The sequence below is a fragment of the Juglans regia genome, chromosome 7 (assembly GCF_001411555.2).
Source record: "Juglans regia cultivar Chandler chromosome 7, Walnut 2.0, whole genome shotgun sequence".
Lineage (NCBI taxonomy): Eukaryota > Viridiplantae > Streptophyta > Magnoliopsida > Fagales > Juglandaceae > Juglans > Juglans regia.
The window spans coordinates 47,960,429-47,981,847 of NC_049907.1; the positions used below are offsets into that span (position 1 = coordinate 47,960,429).

A 21,419-nucleotide genomic window follows, 5' to 3' on the forward strand; every position below is an offset into this window, starting at 1 on the left:
AATTAATTGCATCGGTACCATCTTCTTCATTTGTCTCTAGCTAGCCTGCATTTCAGTACTGCCACTAAATTTCAGGATATTATTGATCAAGTCATCATGATTAATGTTGGGTGATAAATTATGAGTATATTTTGGCTTATGCCAGAAATTTTCTACATTTCCCAAATGTTTGATTAATTATCGCATCATGGCAATAGTGCTTTGGTTTAGCGAGTATGGCATTAAGTACTTGAAGATCAGTTGACACCTTTTAATTAATTAATTAAATGAACTGTTAGGATTGATCAATTTGGTGGAGCCTATTAAATTGTTGAGAAATGATATTTATGCACTTTTTTTAAAAAAAAAGTGAGTAAATATATATAGGACTTATATGGAAAAAAATAATTTTTTAATGGTAGACTCCACTTTTTTTTAAAATTAGTGTACAGTGCTTGCACAACCATCTAGCTACTAGCTAGCTAACATTACTTGATATTATAAATTAATTGATTAATTAATTACTATGTACCGGCCTTGTTGAACTACTAGCTACTTATATTATTTTTCTTGTTTTTGGAACCAGTAGAAATTAGTAGAAACAGTTTATTATTTTTTTCACCCATTCATATCATGTCCAATTCATTCTCATGATCAGTTATATATATATATATATATATATATATATATATAGCGCGTTAGATCTGGGAGAAATTTACCAAAACCCATTAAGCCTCTTTCAAATTCTAAGATTTTTCATGGCATGAGTTGGAAGTACTACTTTTCCTTTGAAGTTGCTTCCATCTCTATCAACTATATGCTAGGGCTTCACATGAAATTAATGTGGGTAAGGTATTGACATTTTCTAAATTGGTTTTTCTAGACCAAAATTATTGAGTTCACATGTACTTCAAGGCAACCAATTAAGTTCAAGCAGCAGCTTATAACACTAGGTCACGCGCGGGGCCCGTTCATATAAACAAACCCAAAAAATGACTTATATAAATGTACTTGAATATTATGAAACTGATCAATCATGAAGTCGTCGATCGAGAAAAACATGGTCGATCTTCCCTTAATCTTGCAGAAATTAAATTGTTGCATGAACTCTTGTCCTAGTGCAATGACATTAACATTAACATGATTATCATGATCATGCTTATCTTAATGGAGACTCTTTCATTAAACAAATCAACCCCATTTTATATCATGTCCAAATAAATAATAATTTCAGTAAACCTAATTCAAAGATCAGTGAATGGACCACCTCAAAGAGAGTACAATACATAAATATATATATATATATATATATATATATATATATATATCAATTCCATGTGAAGAGCACCTAATATTGCTTCGAGTTTAACATATTAATGTTGTTGCATGTTCTTACTGATCTCTCATAAGCCGCTTTACCCTCAAAGTGGATTGAGATTGTTGCACCAATTGTTGTCCTCGATCGATGCAAGACCAATCAATAACAAAGCTTTTCAAACTTTAATTAGTTAATTAATTATCAAAGTAGCATCGAGCAATGGGAATATTTTAGAAACTAAACAGCCGACCAAAACCGAGGTTGCCATGTGATAGATAGTGATGGATTTGGAATCACTCTAGTCATGATCCATTCATGACTAGCTAACTTGTTCATGATCAACCTCTTTCAAATGAATTACACAAATGTCAAAGATAATTTGCAGATGTAGGAGTTCTTTATGCAAATTAAACACCTAATTAAATTGTTCCTTCGATCGAGGCTTCTAACCAGCCTTTTTTACGCATTAATTAAATTCCTATCTAATATATCCCTTTCTAATGTTTTGGATAATTACATGGCAAACCCCTGGTTTTCTTACAAGCTATAGGTTACAGAATCCCAGCTAGCCAGCTAGGAACTATTTAATTTACCCATGCAAATATGCAGTTGAAGGCTGGCCTGCAGAGACGTTAATTACTTCGATCTTTTAATAGATGATGTCCAGAAGGTTGGTCTGTGTTGATTGATCTTTTCTGTCATTTAAAAAAAAAAAAAAAACCTATTTTAATGAATCTAAATATTGAAGCAATAATTAGGGTTTCCTAAAACACTAAGGTTCCAACCTATTTGGAAGTGCCAAGTATTTTGGTAATAATATTTAATATATATATATATATATAGGATAAGTACTAGACATCATGAGAAACGTAAATTTTTTGGCAGTTTAATATAAGAAAGATTGGTCTAACTCATGATCATGTTAAGAAATTCATGTCTCCGGAGACATTGTGCTTGCTTTATCGATAACTTTGAGGCCGCATTACTTATATGATTTCGTTTACCTACGAAAAGTTCTTATCGTAAGAAGAAATAATTATTTTTTCCTTCTATAACGATATATATACATACACATACATACATGGAACCATTACTTTATTACTTTAACAATAGAAAACAGAACATGAAAATGATGCCATTCGATCGAGAAGTTTGGACTTGATCCTGTTCTAATTAGATAGTTGAGAAAGAGCGACAATGATCAAGTGGATATTGATCTTTAATTAGATAACTGATTAAAAATGGATAATTTTGGTTGAGATATAAACAATGGGGAGTTGAGAGTATATACTTGTTATCATGTGTTCAACATATTCAATTAATTACAACTTCCCATCAAAATATACGTGGGGATTGAGAACTGTATATTCCAAGCTTACAGGTAATATATGCGACCAAAAATAACAGCGGTTGGAGATTGTGTTTAATGGGCCATTCAGAACTTTGTTTTCCGATTTCAACCTTTCAGGGCTGGTATAAGCTGGGCCCATTTGTATTTTCCAACTCCTTGGAAGGTCCAAGTTGTTTCGGTTCATTCCACTGCTCCAACCGAGCCCACGCTCCCACCAGACTGGGTTAAGAAAAAAAAAACAACTTTATTTTTTAATAATCCTGATGTTTAATAAACCATCCTGGAATAAATATGCTCTCTTTTTCAAGCCTTGTTATTTACTTTCGTCAAAAGTAGACTGACCTGTACGTGTAGAGAGGCATCGTTATTCATTCTCTTGCAACAGAAATAGGAATGAGGCTTTTGCACGAAAATACACAATATATTATAGGCAGATCTGAATGGAAACTTCTTTACACGAAATTATTGCTTTGGGAGTCTCGTTGTCAAAAGATAAATTTGACTATCATACAACATCAAAACTCAGTGAAAAAATCTATCAATCTATATGGAGGAAGCCGCACCCCTGAATAAACTACAGGAGGTTCAGAAGCACAAGCCAATCCGAAAACCAGGGCTAACTCATACACTATGAATCTATATTTCCGATAACAATTATCACAAAATGAAAGATATATAAGGAAAATATAGAACTACAAGGCTTGGATAACAATATCATACATCTTAAAACAAAGGGTGTGCTGCTATCTCACTAAAATCAACAAGACCGGAGCAGAATAGGACCCACTGCCGAGCTAAGCATATCACTGAGAGCTACCTGGACCTCATTTGACCCATGTTCACAACTTATCAAGTTTGCAAGTAGGGGGAAGAACCGACCCAAGTTCTTCTCGAATGAACTCTCTCCCAGACTACATATAGCCTGGAGAGTGGCAACAATAAGAGGTGCACGTGCAGCCAATTCTCTTCGTTTCCCAGAACCTAAAGGAATTTGCCAATGGGGAGCATGCCCAAGGGATGAGTCAGATATTGTTCCCGACTGAGAAGTTTCAATATAAAACTGTAAGATCTCCTGGCAAAGGTCAATAAGGAAGGACTCCACCTGGGCCTCATCATAACCTGGGGGCCTATCCAGTATAAGATTCTGTAAGAATGTGAAGCAAGTTTGGTAAGACTCATTCTCTAGCCGTAACAATGGAGGGTCTTGCATTTGGGTCATAGAGCCAAACTCTTGAAGCTTTGATCGCAGTGTGGTATTGCCATTGATCTTGTGAGCGTGGGTTGCCACATCACGCAAGGCATCGAACAGGATTAAGGTGGTTTTTGCTGAAAGTTTTGACCGATACATATTATAGATTTCCATCACCGCCTGCAAATTTTGATACAACATCGCACACATAATTGTTAAGCTTTGCCAAATGGGCAACTATACTATGGAAAAAACATACAGTTATTCTCTTCATTAAATTTTAGAAAATATGAAGTTGAAAATAAAAAAAGAATAACATGGTAATCTTTCCAAGTTTTCAGTGTCATCTTTACAGTCTCATTGATGTCTGGTAAATTAATAAAAAATGTGGTTTTCAATATCTAATAAAATAAGTAGAGATGTTTTGTCGAACCAGGCCAATTTATAAAACTTTCATTAATGGAATTGTTGTGCTACTTGCTCTTTATAGTGCATGCAGTGAATAATAGAGTTAAAGAACCAACAGAAGATCCACATCCACTATTTCAATTAGGGTATTGCTTCATCCAAATTCAAACCAGACCTTATGCCAACTCATCCTCTAGTCTAAATTAAGATGAGCAAAACTAATTCATATCCAAGGCTAATTCATGATCTAAAGTACTAAAAATGTTTACTCTCAATGTAATTTAGTAAAACTTCCACATGACTGTTTTCCCTTTTTGAAAGTTCCAAAATTAGTATTTTTTACTCGCAAGGGGGGAAATCTTTAAAAGGGGAAGAATAATTTGATGGGAAAAGCATATCTTCCGCTACAGATCAACCAGAACCTCAAATGGAAATATAGTACTTAAGATGAAATTCAAAGGCATGTAATAATTTGATGGGACAGTATCTACCATGTCTTAGTATCTACCCTTTATCTCCTTTCCTATTTGTCTTAGTTATGGATGCCTTGAGTCGTATGATTGAAGCGGCTGTGGAAGGGGGTTATGTGTCGGGTTTCATGGTGGGTGATGTCTCACGGGGCAGCATTACTGTTTCACATTTACTCTTCGCAGATGAATCGATGATACTTTAATTTTCAGTTGGTGAGTTGGAATAAGGTTTGTATCCCGGTGTCATGTGGAGGATTGGGCATGTGAAATTTAAAGCTTTTCAATAAAGCTCTTCTTGGGAAGTGGCTTTGGAGGTACAACAAAGAGAGTAATGCATTATGGAGGCAGATTGTGGATGTTAAATATGGGAGGATGTGGGGGAATTGTTGTTCTAATGAAGTAAAAGGGGTGGGGGAAAGCTGGGCTGGGATGGGAAGCTCGCTGGGTTGGCGAAGGGGGAAAGGGCCAAGGGGCCGGGTCAGGTTGCGGGTCCAAAGCTGGTTTGGAAGGCGACTCGGGTACCACCCGATATTTCGGGTCAGTGCCTTGCGCAACTTCCCGGGACGCCGATACTTGCCGGAATGGCTACGGTACCGGCACAGAAACTTCCGACCGCCCTCGAGGAGCTTCAGGGTGAGCCGGTTCAGGTACCTCGCCGGGAGGTTATCGAGGAAGGCATGGTTTCGACTAAGCCAGGGCCGATACCCACTATTCCTACGTCGTCGTGTTGTAGGTTGTCAGTGGAGGAGCCACAGAAGCTGTCGTGTGAGGTGGACGAAGGGACAGCAGCGGTTTTTGTGCAGTCTCACTTGCCGGAGCATGGGCTCTCCCTTCTGAGGGCTCCTAGAGTTCAAGAGGAGCCTACGAGTGGGTTTTGTCTATCGATGGTTCACGGGTTGGGGTTGGAGGAGGCTCAGAAACAGTTGTGTGTAGGGGAGGGAGGTTCTGCAGTTTCGTTGGAACAGGGGTTGGTTGTTTCTGAGGGGTACACAGTGGAACCAAGTGTTGATGTTTCTGTGGGGTATGTAGGGGAACCTAGGGTCGAATCAGAAGTTGTAGGTGGCTCGGAATTGGCTTTATTTGCTTCAGTCAGTAATACTGAAGAGGGGGTCACTGTAACACCCTTGTGCACACTCCCACCCAGTAATTATGGGAGTTCTTCGTCAAAGTGGGTTTTCAAAAAAGTAGAGGAAATTCAGGAGGTCATTGGGATTTCGTTTGGAGGGTACGAAGAACAATTTAAGGCCCTCCTTGTAGCACTTGAGGCTAGCCATTCAAAGTCAGCCTCCAAGCGGGATAGGGAGCTTAAAAAGTTAACTTGCTCTATTAATTATGATGTGAAAGAAGGGAGTGGTGGAAGGGATCGGTCGAGGGGGAGGGGTAACATAGTGGTTTATGAAGCCTAAGATTTTATCATGGAATGTCCGGGGGCTTAATGATCGTAATAAGCGCCTCCGAATCAAAGCTTTATTGCGGTTGTGGAAGGGTGATGTGGTGTGTTTGCAAGAAACAAAGAGACGTTTTATTGATAGGAAATTCGTGCGCGGTTTATGGGGGTGTTCATATGTAGGTTGGACTTATCTGGCCTCTTTAGGAGCCTCTGGAGGAGTATTGCGTATGTGGGATAAAAAAGTGGTTGAGATGATTGAGGAATGTGTTGGAGAGTTTACGGTTGCGACTTTATTTAAAAATGTGGATGATGGATGGGAATGGGCATTTGCAGGTTCCTACGGTCCTAACGTGGATCGGGACAGGAGAAGGTTGTGGGAGGAGTTGGCGGGAGTATACTCCTTATGGGAGGTGCCGTGGTGCATTGGGGGTGATTTTAATACTATTCGGTTTCCTAGTGAGCGGTCAGGACACTGTCGTCATTCTTTGGCCATGGAGGAATTCAACGAGTTCATATTTGATCTAGATTTTATGGATCTCCCTTTAGTAGGGGGTAAATTCACTTGGTCAAATGGGCGGGTTTGGTCGAGACTGGATAGATTCTTAGGAAACGTTTGGATTCGAAGATGAGTTGAGATGAGTTGAGATTGTGAATAGTAATGAGATGAGTTGTGAATAGTAGTGAGATTTGTGAGTTAAAGATGCTGAATAGTAATGAATAGTAGTGAGATGAGTTGAGATAAGTTGAGATGAGCTGAGATGTCCTGCGAATCCAAACGTCTCCTTAGTATCTCTTTCATGGGAAGCTAAATATCCGGAAGCAAGCCAGAGAAGATTAGCTCGAGTCAGTTCTGATCATTATCCTATCCTTTTGGATTGTGGGGGTATTCATAGGAGACGACGGTATTTCAAGTTAGAAAATATGTGGTTAACAGCAGATGGGTTTGTAGAGAGGGTTAGTGGTTGGTGGTCTTCATATCAGTTTGTCGGTACTCCAAGTTACATTTTGGCAAGTAAGTTGAAGACATTGAAACAAGACTTGAAGAAGTGGAATTTGGAGGTGTTTGGTCATATTGACAACCAAAAGATTTCACTATTGGAGGAACTGCAGGAACTTGAGAATAAAGAGCTTTTGGGAGATAATACGGAGGAGGTGTTATTGAGGAAGGGAGCGGTTATGGCCAATTTGGAAAGGGTCTTGCTATCGGAGGAGATCTCATGACGTCAAAAATCTAGGACACTTTGGTTGAAAGAAGGTGACAGATGTACGAAATTTTTTCACAAAGTGGCTAATTCACATCGACGGAACAATGTCATAGAGTCACTTCAATCAGGCTCTCAGGTGATATCTTCTCCTTTTGAGCTTGAAAATCACATAGTACAGTATTATGAGTCTCTTCTCTCGGAATCAGTTAGTTGGAGGCCGAAGCTTGATGCTTTGCATTTTGAGGAAATTGATTCGCAGAGTGTGAGTAATATGGAGAGACCTTTTGTTGAAGAAGAGATCCACAAGGTCATAGCTGGCATGGCAAAGGATAAAGCGCCGGGGCCGGATGGTTTTTCAATGGGGTTCTTCCAAACTTGTTGGGATATTGTAAAAGATGATGTTATGCAGGTTTTCCACGAATTTCATGCCTTTCAGAAGTTTGAAAAATCCATCAATACATCCTTTATTGCTCTTATTCCTAAGAAAAATGGGGCTTCGTCTATTGAAGATTTTCGGCCGATAAGCCTGGTTAGTAGTGTGTATAAGATAATCTCGAAGGTCCTTGCTAACCGGCTTAGCCCGGCGTTAGAACATATTATCTCCAAGTCCCAGAACGCTTTTATTCGTGGGAGACAAATTATTGACTCAGTACTTATTGCAAATGAATGCTTGGATTACAAGATAAGGGAGGGAGGTTCAGGTGTTTTGTGCAAGCTTGACATGGAAAAGGCTTATGACCATGTGAATTGGGAATTCCTCTTATATGTGCTTGAGAGATGTGGCTTTGGGATTAGGTGGATTGCATGGATGCGTCAGTGTATTTCTACCGCCCGTTTCTCAGTTTTGGTTAATGGTACACCTGCTGGTTTTTTTGCTAGTTCAAGAGGCCTTCGACAGGGAGATCATTTATCTCCTCTTTTATTTGTCATAGTTATGGAGGCTTTGAGTAGGATGGTGCAGGCTGCAGTTGGGGGAGGTTTCTTATCCGGTTTTCAGGTGGGTAATGGTGAGGTTGGCACTATCACCATATCACATCTTCTCTTTGCAGATGATACATTAGTTTTCTGTGAAGCAAAGAGTAGCCAGATCCAAACGTTAAGAGCATTGTTACTTTGTTTTGAGGCAGTGTCGGGGCTAAAGGTGAATCTGGGCAAGTCTGAGATGATTCCTGTGGGGGCAGTTCCTAATATTCTCAGGTTAGCTAGTCTCTTGGATTGTAAGGTGGCCTCTTTTCCAATGAAATACTTGGGTCTTCCCTTGGGAGCATCTTTCAAGAATAAAGCTATATGGGATGGGATAGTGGAGAAGATAGAGAAAAGACTGGCTGGTTGGAAACGAGTGTACTTATCGAAGGGGGGTCGTCTCACGCTTATCAAGAGTACTCTTAGTAATCTCCCAACGTATTTTTTATCTTTGTTTCCTATGCCAGTAAGGGTGGTGAATAGGGTGGAGAAACTCTTTAGGGCGTTCCTATGGGGTGGAATGGAGAGGAGAAGAAATTCCATTTGGTTAGATGAGAGACTGTATGCGCCCCAGTTGTGAATGGGGGGTTGGGTGTCTGTAATTTGAGAATTTTCAATAAAGCTTTATTGGGAAAATGGTTATGGAGATATCATCTGGAGGAGGGGTCATTGTGGAGGGATACTATTGATGCTAGATATGGGGTAGATTGGGGTGGGTGGTGCTCTAAGGAAGTAAGTGGGGGCTATGGGGTGGGTTTATGGAAGTATATAAGGAAGGGGTGGCCAGGTTTTGTAAATCAAGTTCGCTTCGTAGTTGGCGAGGGCAGTCACATCAAATTTTGGAGGGATGTGTGGTGTGGAGTCCAGGCTTTGGAAAGAGTTTTTCCGACCTTATATTCCATTGCAGCTGATAGGGAAGTTTCAGTGGCTGATGTGCGTATATTCTCTAATGGAATGCATCTGTGGAATATCCTTTTTAATAGGGACCTACATGATTGGGAATTATCTATTGTTTCAGAATTTTTTAGCTTATTATATTCCACGGAGATTCCAGCGAGATAGTTTGAAATAGAGGTCTAATAACCATAAGTTATGTACAGTCAAGGCGTATTATAGCATCTTGACAACACGACTTGAGATTACTCCGTTCCCTTAGAAGAATATTTGGAGGGCTCGTGTGCCCCCTAGAGTAGCTTTCTTCGTTTGGAGTGCAGCTCTTGGGAAGATACTGACCACGGATAACTTGAGGAAGAGAGGATGCATAGCATTGGACTGGTGCTATTTGTGTAAGAAGAATGGAGAATCTGTGGACCATCTATTACTACATTGTGAGGTAACAAGGGTGTTATGGGATGAGATCTTTCTGAGGGTTGATATTGCATGGGTTATGCCTAAGCGGGTGGTGGACTTGCTGGGATGTTGGTCAAAGCTGCAAGGTTGCAATCAAGTGGCAGCAGTGTGGAAGATGATCCTGTTGTGTATTATGTGGTGTATTTGGATGGAAAGGAATGCCCGTGTTTTTGAAGATAAGGAACGCACAAGTACTGAGTCGAAGAATTTTTTTCTCCACACTCTAATGTGTTGGTTTTCCAATATTGTATTAAATGGGGACAATGTTCAGGAATTCTTGTCTTTAATTAGCCTTTAGAATGTTTTTAGGAGTTCCTTTGTATACGTCATGTGTACAAGGATTACGTTTATTCATTCATATATATAATATCTCTCTTTTTTACTGATCAAAAAAAAAAAAAGGGGTGTATGGGGTGGGTTTGTGGAAGTCCATTCAGTTGGGATGGGGGGATTTTATCAAAAACACTAATTTCAAAGTGGGAACGGGACAAATATTATTGCTGGCATGATAATTGGTGCGGGGATTCAGCTCTTAAATTTGATTATCCTAATCTTTTTAGGATTGCTAGAAACAAAGGGGCTGCAGTGGCTGACTCTTATCAGGTATCTAATAATATGTAGCATTGGAATGTGGAATTTACCAGAGAATTACAGGACTGGGAAGTGTGAGAAGCTGCTGATTTCTTTGTAAAATTATATGATACGAAGATCGAACAGAATAGGGAGGATAGGCTGCTGTGGGTGCATGATTATAATTCCAGATTCTCAGTAAGATCTTTCTACAAGGTGTTAAATAGTCATGGTGATAAAGTATACACCTAGAAATGTATCTGGAGAGAAAGGGTGCCTAGTAAAGTTGCATTTTTTTTTGTTGGCTGATGTCTCTTGAGAAAATATTAACCACGGATAATTTGAGGAAAAGAGGATTTTTTGTGATTGATTGGTGTTTTATGTGTAAAAAACATGGCAATCTGTTAACCATCTTTTCCTTCATTGTGAGGTGGTGACGAAGCTGTGGAACGAGATTTTTGCAAGGGTAGGCATAGCTTGGGTGATACCTCTGCGTGTGGTGGACTTTTTGGCTAGCTGGCAAGGTTCAATGGGATGTGGAGGCAGTGCAGCAGTGTGGAGGATGATCCCCTTGTGTTTGTTTTGGTGCTTATGGTTAGAGAGTAATGGGAGGTGTTTCGAAGATTGCAAACGTACTATGGTCCCAATTCAGGGATTTTTTCTTTAGAACTATAAGATTTTGGGTAAAGAACCTTGTAAGGGATAGGAATATTTGTAAGGTTTTGCCTTAGTTCTGTTTTGCTTTAGCTTGTATTTAGGCGTACTCACTTGTATACTTCCTGTGTACTTGGGCTACGCCTATTTACTTGGAATAAATTCTCTTATTATCTATAAAAAAAAAAAAGGTACCTACCATGTAACATGCACAAAAACAAACTACCAAACTTTTAACTGCCAAGGGAAAAGAAGAAGACTTCTTAATTATGAATTAATATCAATAGTAGATGACACATTCAATAAAACAAATAAAACATTTTTTTTTTTATCGGCATGGAAATTTCAATTTCTAGAAAAACCGACCACAGTGGGAGAAGTTCACACTGAACCTTATAGACTGTCAATGATGTTGACTTGAGCTATGTTCTTTCAGTAAGTGATCATTTGCTTCCATAGAATTTTGGTTTTTGGGGCAACTTGAACTTTCAAGTTAAAAATTTCCAATAATAATTTTTATTCACGGTTCTGCATGCAACGATTCAACAGTGCTTAGTTGTTTGGTTTATACCATGCCAACTCAAACAATTCCATTAGCTGGATTTTTCGTAGAAACATTTTTTTATAGGTTTCATAGAAACATCACTATCATACAAAACAGATATATTGGCAGCCAGATTAAGCCCATGTCATGACCATATGTTCATCTTAAGTAGGAAGGCATCTGTACTGATTGGTAACATAGAAAATGATTGGTAACATAGAAAGATATTCTACCTGAATCAATAGAAGTTGAACGGCAGCTCGGCACTTTGCGTCGGATAAAGAAGCATAGAGATGTTGTGTCCTTAGACTCTCTGAATCATCATCATCAGGCACATCAGACACAAAAGACTCTACGTTAGTTTCTCTAGGTAAAGACCCTTCACTGGCAATAAAAGAAAAATCAGGAACTGTTGCATTAGCTGCTTCTTTCAATGTCAAAGCCACTTCTTGCCACTTTTCTTCGGAGAATAGATCACCAGCATTACTCATCAAACGGACAAATGCAGCAATACCAATACCAGCAAGGCTTTGGTGAGGACGTTTAATAAAGCTCACAAGAAGCATCAGCACTTTTCTCAAAAGTGGATTGACAGTGTTATAAAATTTGACAAAAAGATCTACAACTAGTTGGAGGGCCAACGTGCATGTCTCATAGAGCCATGCATCTTGATCAAGCTCAACTGTATCACTATCAGTTCCCTGCCCTGGTGAGTTCCCCCCAGAAGGATCAATAGCATGCCTCACATAGTCAAATATTGGAAATAGAACTGATTCAAACACTCGTTCCCACAAAGAAAGTGAGAAATGATGACCATGATTGCGTAAAGTATCAAATAGAACTTGCAAGGCACTCTTCCTGATTTCAGGCCTAGGGTCAAAGCTAAGTTCTGACAAACCTGCACAAAGAGAAGGCTCATAATTCAAATTTTGACAACTGTGTTCGTATCAAAATTGAACAGTTCTACTAACAAAAAAATAAGAAAGAACAATTTTCTATGGGTTTTGGGTTGAATAAAGCAAATGGAAATGGTTAGTTTCAAGAGAACCAACAACTTATGCAGCTTCCTTACCAGCCAACAAAGGGAACCAGAAATAAACATGATTGTCCTTATCGCCCATCTCACTGTTATCTTGTTTACCATCTTTTCCTTTTTGAGGTGAAGATGGAGATAGTTTAGCAGAAGCTTCCTTATCTTTATTCCTTGAAGAGCCAAGATCTCCTTCTGCAAGTTTTGTTGCACAGAACCGAAGAAAAGCAATAGCATTAAGGCTAATGTCTTTGTTGAATCTGTTATTAGTGAAGGCAATCAGGCAATTCACACAGTCTGTAAAGGTGGTGGTTTCAGTCTCGGTAATGTGTGGGAAGTAGTCTCGCACAATTTTCTCAATAATTTCAAATGCCAATAGCACAATGTTTTTGTGGTCGTCATAAGCCGCAGTTGTGAAGACCTGAATCAAGTTACATAATAACAATAGGCATTAAGACTACGTCGAGCAGAATAGTTCATCAAATCATGTCAATAAGAAAAATAACGTCCAAAGAAAATTATTAAGGACTGAAGTTCAATTTTATAGGTAACATATGATGGATAAATTCGATACCATGAACATGCTTTTCCATCCTGATTTAACATTGTTGACGCGAGATAACACCATTTGCGAGACACATCTAATGATTAACTCTCTGATTTCAACAGCACTACTCTTGCGCATTACAATGACAAAAGGCTTCATGAATTCATTTTGAAAATTATAGTTAGCCAGTTCTTCTCGGTCTAAGAATTTCATTGACAACTGGCGTAAAGAATCCATTGCAAATATAGCAATAGAAAGGTTTTCAGAGCAGCCAATGGTTACAAAGAAATCAGAGAGCACGTGCCAGATGCTTGACCACACAAGCCTGATGCGGTTCATGTTATAGTGCCTGTTATAGGGACACAAAACGGGTAAAGTTATACAGTAGATACCAATAAATCATGAGAACGTGAATATGATATGCTCAAGGAGGAACAAGAGGAAGTAGGGCAATACATACGCAATCTCAACAATCTTGGTAAGGCTGAAAACTCGTGGATCAGATGCAGATCGCAATTCCTCCATAGAGACCTTGCAAAGGGCCTTGACAAAGTCTATTATTGCCTCACTGTTCAACTTTTGGCTCCGTGTGAATATGCGATTCATTTCAGAGCTCCCAACTTGTTCTAACATGTTCAAATTGGAGACTAAATTGTTCACTTGTTCAGAAGTGACCACCCCAGAGGCATTGCCGCCAATACCAGCACTATCATAGGAACCCCTCATCACAGCAGAAGCCGCATACTGAATCCTCCCAGGTCCCTTTTTTTTCAAAACAGGAAGGATGGTGGACTTGGCTTGTTTTGATTTTTCTGACTCATTCTGAGGAAAAGCAAAAAACGTTGCATCTGGAGGAGCACCTTCTCCCAAGAGATGTAGATGCTCAAACCTAGAAACACATGTCAAGATATGCTCCCAAGCTTCTTGCAAGTAATTCCCATCCTCATCTGCGATTGTTACTATTGCCTATTAACAATATAGATGCCAAACACACAGTCAGGCCCACAAGTGACATTTGCATAATCTTCAAAAATTTGTTGTCATTATTGGAAAATATATTACAAATGTTATCGATACACTTTCATATGAGATGTAGGCATCAGAAGTCCCATTACACTCAATCGATTAAGAAAACCTATGATTGTTTTCTTCTTTCTTTCTTTATCAGTAACCTATGGATTGTTTTCTTATTTCTACACTATCCTTTAGTGAAAGTGAACCAGAAGGCTATAAAGAGACTTCGACAACAAAGATGAAGCAAGGTTTCAAACCTAATGTTCAAGTGAATAAATCTGTTCACAAAGATTTTGGTACTTTTCTAGCAGCAGCATTGGAGTTGATCAGATGACACATTAAGTGTGATGACTTGAAAGAAGTTCCACCAACTGACTCAAGAAGAAGGGTGTGCACACACACAGGGAGAGAGAGAGAGAGTCCCAAAATTATGATACTTAGTATACTAAAGTAGACACAAGAACCCAGCACGAGTATATTCATGTCAAATAAAACCTACGTGAATGGTAACAATGGGTTAATGAAATTTATATCCCAAAAAACAGAAATAAATTACAGTAACAAAATCTCTTATACATTGTAAAACTCTAATAGGGTCATCAACCATCATAACTTTTTGCTTATTAAATCCATTATAGAATGGCCCCACCAACCTTAATCGCATCTATGTTTTTCTGCTTGATATCAGTAGGAGAGTGGAGAGAGGTAAACTTTGCTAGGGAAGTCACAAAAGCATCTCTATGAGTCTTCATGGACATCACAGCAGTAACATGGACAGCATACCGGAAGCCTTCAAGGCACATAGCTATTACCACTTCATCATCACTCTGGTCAAGTGGAACACTGAAGGCAGCCAACATAGGAGCCCAGCACGCCTCAATCATGAACCGAAGGATCACCACGTCCGTTGCTGCATAATAAGCTGACCTACAAATCACCCAGCAAGTACATATCAAGAAGAAAAACTAAAAGATCGTTTCCTTCAGATTGCATTAAGCCACACTTCACAATCTGCATAATCCAAGTTTAAATTCCAGGTAACTAGAATAACGAAACAGCCAAACAAGAGACTATATGAAAAGCATATATGTATCCCACAGGGATTTTCCTCCCTCTGAGTCAGGTCCATTTCAAATGTTTGACTATCTACACATTTTTATTAGCTTGTTCAAAAAGGAAAGTCTTGATGAGAAAAATAGAGTAGCATAATACGTGAAGCCAACTCAGACATTGACCATTTATTGACTACTTGAAGCAACACCACTGACGTGACAGCAGAAAAGTAATATGATCCAATGGTTTCAAGGATATATTCCCTAGAAAAATCAGTGCAAAAAACAGTATTTTTCAAAACAAGATCCTAATATTTGGTTTCACAGGAGTTTAGTTGTATGCACTGGCAAACATTTGGTAAAGCACCAGACAGTTGGAGCATAAGAAAAAAACAAGTCCCTCTTACTCAGATTTCCGAGCTTTTTCTTTGAATTGTTCTTGCATGTGCCTGATTAGATCGTCACTGCTCTCCATATATTTGTCTTCTCCACGCTTACGGATCACTATATTCAGTATACCATCCAAGCCAAGAAGTCTATTTGAGTTCACAGACTGTTTCTGTTGTGGAGCCAAATCATCCTCTTTCATTTTTATCTCATTTCTGGATATCCGTTCAAAGAGTGACCTCAGGTACTCGTCGGGTAAATCTTTTCCATCATCTATGCCGCGATTATTCCTGATAAAATCATCAGCTGACATCTGCATATTTTAATGTCAGGAGAGACAGAGAGAGGGGCTCTATTAGCATGCTGTATGAAGAATATGACTATATCAGATGGAAAATGTGAACACACCTTGTTCTTCACCATAGCATTATGAGCATCAGTATTGAGCATTATCACAGAGTAAGCAAGGACATAGGCTGTGTCAGCACTTGTAAATGCCTTTGGATTACATTTGCAGTAACGCTCTGCAAACTTCTCCATGATTCGATCAATCTTCTGGGCCTCACCAGGCAACCTAAAGCCTTGAAGAAAGGCCCTGATTGCCTCATCAAACTCCATACCTTGAAATTCAAAGGAATCCACGTAGGAGTGCATCACTTTCAGTGGTAACTCTTCCCTTTCTCCTAGATAATCACCTATCAAAGTCTTGTTCAAACCAGATGCGTTTCTAAGAAAAGATGCTATTCCCTCAGGTGAGTTGGCCACCTTGCTTGCATTGATAAGAAATTCGATCCCCTTCTTAGGTTTCCGATTAAAAAGAGATATACCTTCCTGCCACAAAATGTACATGAGATTCAATAGAAAATAGCCAACAGTAAGGGGCCAAAAGAGAGATCTGCTTGTGCCCCAGGGCCCAAACATCACAAATTAACTTACCTGAAGTTCCAGCTTGTAAGCTCGTCGTTGCTCAATCGTCAAAACATCAGAAGCCTCACTGGAAGCTTCAGAATGAGAATCTGACCCTTCAACAGCTTCGTCCACATTCCCATTTGCGATGGGCAGACTTCCAGGTTCAGGGCTGTTGTCAGCTGATTCAAACTTCTTAGTGGAATGAGGATCTGGAATACGCAACTGTTTATTCATCCAATCTCCCATTGATCTCAAAATCGCCACCAAGCACTTCATAGCTTCAAGTTTCATGGTCACCTCCTGCGGTGGCAACAGTGTGGTGGTTACACCAGGAGGGACACCTTGTGCAGTTTTAAGAAGTCCATTGACCATTCTGGGAAGATCAGCAAAAACAAAAAGAAGAATACATACAATGTTAACTTCATAACCAAGTCAATCATTCTCAAAACATCAAGAGAAAGCATGAGAATGTAGCAATGAGCTCTGTTGTTACATTGGACATGCTTTTGTACCATTATATTGAAAAGTATGAATTTTGCAGGATGAAACAGAACATACCTCTCAAATATGTTTGACGAATTAACATCACAATCATAATTAATAAATATGTCCACCAAAATTTGTGAGTCAACACAGAGCTTCTCAAGAAACCGAAGCACGATCATCTTCTGCTGAAAATTAGGTTGAACAACATTTTCTAAAACTCTCAGAACAATCATAGGAAAAAATACTCCAATTTCTGCTTTCAATCCAGCTCTAAATCTTGACACCAGACTAATGAAAATGGAGCAAGAAAGCTGGAAAACGATCATAAGAGTCGACGCGCTGTTCTTCAACAATGACAGACACAAGTATTGCTTAATGGCACCTAAAAACCTGTTTCACCACAAACATATTAAGGACACAAATTTCACAATAGAAACGTCACTAATTGGGAAAAACACAAAAAATACAAATGTGAGAAAGCAATAGAAAAGAGAGTTACTTTTCAGCAAAGGCAACTAAAGTAATGAAACGTGCTTACACATAAAAGAAATCAGAGCAAGACTTGCAGACCTACAAATATTCAAACATGTGAGCCAATGAAGAAAAGAAAGAACCCAAATGTGGTTCAGCAAGCCATATAGCTAAATCTTGATAGAATGCATGTGTGAATCTAATTAACTAACTGCCTACCAAGTATGGCATAGCTGATAAGAAATGCTAGATTTGTACAGGTCTGTTTGTAAAGCAACCCTGCCCCCATCATTTGATAATGCCTAAACCAAGTATCTAGCCAAGAGATGTACAAAACAAAGTCCAATTGATTTTTTCCAAAAGTGGTTCTGCCCAAAAGTATAAGCAGCAGGACAATCCAGGAAATAAACAAGATGGAGTAGACTACTTCTTTGAATTCTTGTGTACAATGCAAAGATTATACCTTAGAAACTTGTAATTTTTTGGTGGGGCACATCATTAGCATTCACCATTTACAGGAAACAGACCAAGCCCGAGGTCATAATAACTAATAAAATTCGAATTTACCAGCCCAGACATTTATAAAAAAAATAAAATCATGTGTTGTGAACCTTTAAAAAGAAGTTTGTGATGTGCGCAAGACTAAATTTTCCACATGAAGTGAGTCTAGACTGCATAGGAAGAGCAGCAAACGGTACCACAGTTATCAAGGCTGTCTTGAAACAAGAAGTTATATCTATCTACACAAAGCACAGTTTCTTATGCAGCAAATGATATACAATAGGAAGCCAATCCTAGTACCATAAGTGCATACGCTAGGAAGCCAATCCTAGTACCATAAATGCATACTTCATTCTAGAGCCGACGACTGCCAAAACAAGGCTCAGCACCAAGGATATCAAATACATCAGATGCATAATAATCCCACCAAACACCAAATCTAACTCCATTTGAATTTTCTCCACTGGATTTTTTTTTATAAAACCATAGGAATCGTTAACGTGCTATACTGCTAAAAAGATCCACATTTTGCCTATGTCTCGCTACTATCCTCCATATCTCCTACCAGCTACTACGATTTCCTGTAACTAACCTATTCCTTGCCCACCCCGAAATAGGACCCCAGTACCCCACACTTCCCAATTTAATCTCTCGTGCCAATAATTATTTCCACACAATTCATTATGCACCTGAGAGACCAAGCTGACAATACCGAGTTAAAATAATGAAAAGACACGTTAAAAATAGAACATTCCGTTTTCAAATTATAGAGTGGGTACTTTTTCATCTATATTAACTGAAAACCGTGAAGTTCTAATTTAGCTACAGAACTACATATTTTGTCTATCCAGCATTAATTCATATTTACGCATCCAGAAGAAATGCTGAAAGAGCACAAGTGTAGCTTTAACACAAACACGATGACAAAAAGAGGCCCCGGACGCAACATGTGCGTGTGTGCATGCGAGAGAGCGGCAGAGAGAGAGATACCTATCACTAGTCCTAAACACAGCCCCGGCGTTTTCCAACAAAATCTTCAACAATTCCAAAGCCACAATCTTCCCCCTCATCAACTGGGGATCCGCCAGCGCCTCCTTGGGAGGCGTCTTCATCGACAACTTGCAAAGTGCCCGGAACACCAAGAAGGCGTCCCTCCGCAACTTATTCCCGATCTGAACCTCCAAATCCTCATCCCTCTCCCCCTCCCCATCCGCCAACTCACCCTTCCTTCCCTCCAACGCCGTCTTATACATACTGATCTCCCAATACTTGGCGTCCAACATATCCTTATCCGTTGAATCCAACAAATCCGCCGGGTTCGTCGTCTCAACCGTCGTTGTCTCGAACGCCCCGTCATGACCACTCAACGATACCTTCCCTGGCGTAACAGGATTCAGAACTCCGTCAATGTCCTGCATGATCTTCGTTATAAAACCTTGCACGAACATTGTCATCGACCCATCCGCATCGGATTTCTCCGCCGGTTCCATCAGTTCGGCGACCACAATTGGCTGAATCGGCACCGTCGAAGAGTCCGCCTCCATTCTCCGGAACACGATCACCAGCATTTGAATCAGCGACGCCTTGGCCGTCGTCTGGTTCACCATGTTTTTGCTCCCCAAGTAGATATCATAGCACGTCTTCACGATCTGAAGCAAGCAATCACCGTGAATTCGCAGCGAAATCGATGTTACCGCCGATAAGAGCGTCTTGAGAACGAGCAATTCCATCTGGTCGTCGCCCAAATCGTGGCATTTGCACACGGACTCGATCAGGCTGGTTAAGAGCTTTGCCTCATCACCGCCGGTGGGGTCGGCCTCGCCGCGGAGGTAGCCATAGGCAATTAGTTTCTGGATGCAATCGACGGCGGGATCAGCGATTTTGAGGACACCAGAATTGGCGGCGTTGATGAGTGGGCTGAGAATTGACTCGGAGTCGGAGAGGGAGAACTCGATGCTCCCGCCGTCGTGAAGCGGGCCTGGGCCGAAGGAATCAGGCTCTCTCTCGCTCTCGGTCTCGTTCTTCGAAGGGGAAGAGAGCTTTTCGAGAACGGATTTGCACTCGTGGGCGAGCTTGGAGTGCTTGCGCCACGAGGCGTTCTTGATGATCTTGTCGAGGGCTGGGGAGATGACCTGGCTTAGCCGGGAATCGGCTTCCGAAGAAGCCATTCCCGAATTCGGAGATTGAGGGGGGGAGCTCTCAGATCTGGGGTCAGTACGAAATGGGAGGGTTTATCCCTCGTTGAAGTTCCGTAGGCGAGACTGTTAGCCCTACGAGTGATAGCAGCGGGCTGACTCACCGAGCCGGCGGCGAGTTTATTGGATGCGACTGTTCTGGGTGCATCGAACTCTCAAGGAAAGAAGGAAACCGGGGGGGTGTTGAGAGGGGGGGTGTTGAGAAAGGAGAGTGAGCTTCCGCTTCTACGAAGATGGGTTGAGATTTAGATCGGATTTGGGATTTTCATTTTCTTTATCAGTCCGATTTCGTATCCCAATTGACTTAAATACCCCTATCTTTCTTTCCTCAACCTTTATGTAGTATACATGCAACTCTGACAACGTTGGATATGAAAGGGGTGGTTTGGGTAATTAAGGTAGGAAGAATTTATAATAGTAGTGTGAGTAGCTGTTGATCGGAGTTGAGGTGAAGATTTCGAATCTTGAAAATGACTGGACGAATTTGGGAAATCATGAAGATAGAAAACCTGATTAATATCCGTTAAAAGCTGTTAAATGCAGGTGAGGTAGATATATGAAATATGCGAGAGTTATAATTTTATTTACAAAATTTATTTTATTAGTTTATTTTTAAAATTTAAAATTTTATAATTTTTAACATATCAATAACTGATATGTAAAAAATTAAATATTTTATAAATTTTTCTTAAGTACATTTTATATTTTCCAATAACAAATGTTCAAGCGAACTTCTACTATATATCGCATGCATTTATTAGCGCGATAAAATTTGATTTGTATATATTTAAATTTTAAATTTTTTTAATAAATCAAGTAAGGTTGTGCATTCAGACCGAATTTTTATCTAGTTCGATCTGAAAATCGGATATTCGACAGATTCAAGTGGTTAACCGCCCAGATTATTACTATATGATTAGAATAAATTTGTAACCGCCAGGATCTGGACACGGATCCGGTTTGGCCATGCGGGTTACACGTAACCGCACCATTTAAACAAAATTATGATTAGGTCAAGTCGAAACGTCCCAGACTCCCAGCCTCCAGGTGATATCCTTACTCTCTTTCTTGCTCTCTTTGGCCAAAACCCTAAGCCATTTTCTCCCACTCTTCAGTCTCGATCGTCTCTCTCTCTTTAGAGTCATTAGCACGGACCCATCATGACACAGTATCCAGGTTCATCGACAACCAACTCATAAAGATGAAGCTTGGAGGGGTTCACGACTGCAAAGGTTCTCAAAATAGCGCCGAGATCAACAACCTTGTACGCTTCGCCGTCCTATAGCACAATAAAGAGTCTATCTTATCCCCTTTCTTTTTCCCACCTTATTTGATTTATTTATTTCGGTCCTCTAATTTATTGTCGAGGTTTTGTTTGTGTTGTCATATTTAGTGGGTATTTCCTCTGTTTCCCACCTTGGCTATATTTAAGTTTA

The 21,419-nt window shown here is 39.8% G+C and overlaps 1 protein-coding gene across 1 annotated transcript; it reads right to left on the bottom strand.

The window, feature by feature from the left end:
- Window positions 1-3,048: 3,048 nt before the first annotated feature.
- On the bottom strand, window positions 3,049-20,190 carry LOC109010322 (brefeldin A-inhibited guanine nucleotide-exchange protein 2). The gene is made up of 11 exons (XM_018991122.2): window positions 18,779-20,190; window positions 16,889-17,206; window positions 16,358-16,703; window positions 15,830-16,252; window positions 15,442-15,734; window positions 14,636-14,909; window positions 13,429-13,934; window positions 12,996-13,317; window positions 12,464-12,842; window positions 11,625-12,289; window positions 3,049-4,017 (listed from the first exon to the last, which is right to left on the bottom strand). Exons 1-11 carry the CDS (start codon window positions 19,954-19,956, stop codon window positions 3,406-3,408), a joined length of 5,316 nt encoding a protein of 1,771 aa, XP_018846667.1. The 5' UTR covers window positions 19,957-20,190; the 3' UTR covers window positions 3,049-3,405.
- Window positions 20,191-21,419: the final 1,229 nt, after the last annotated feature.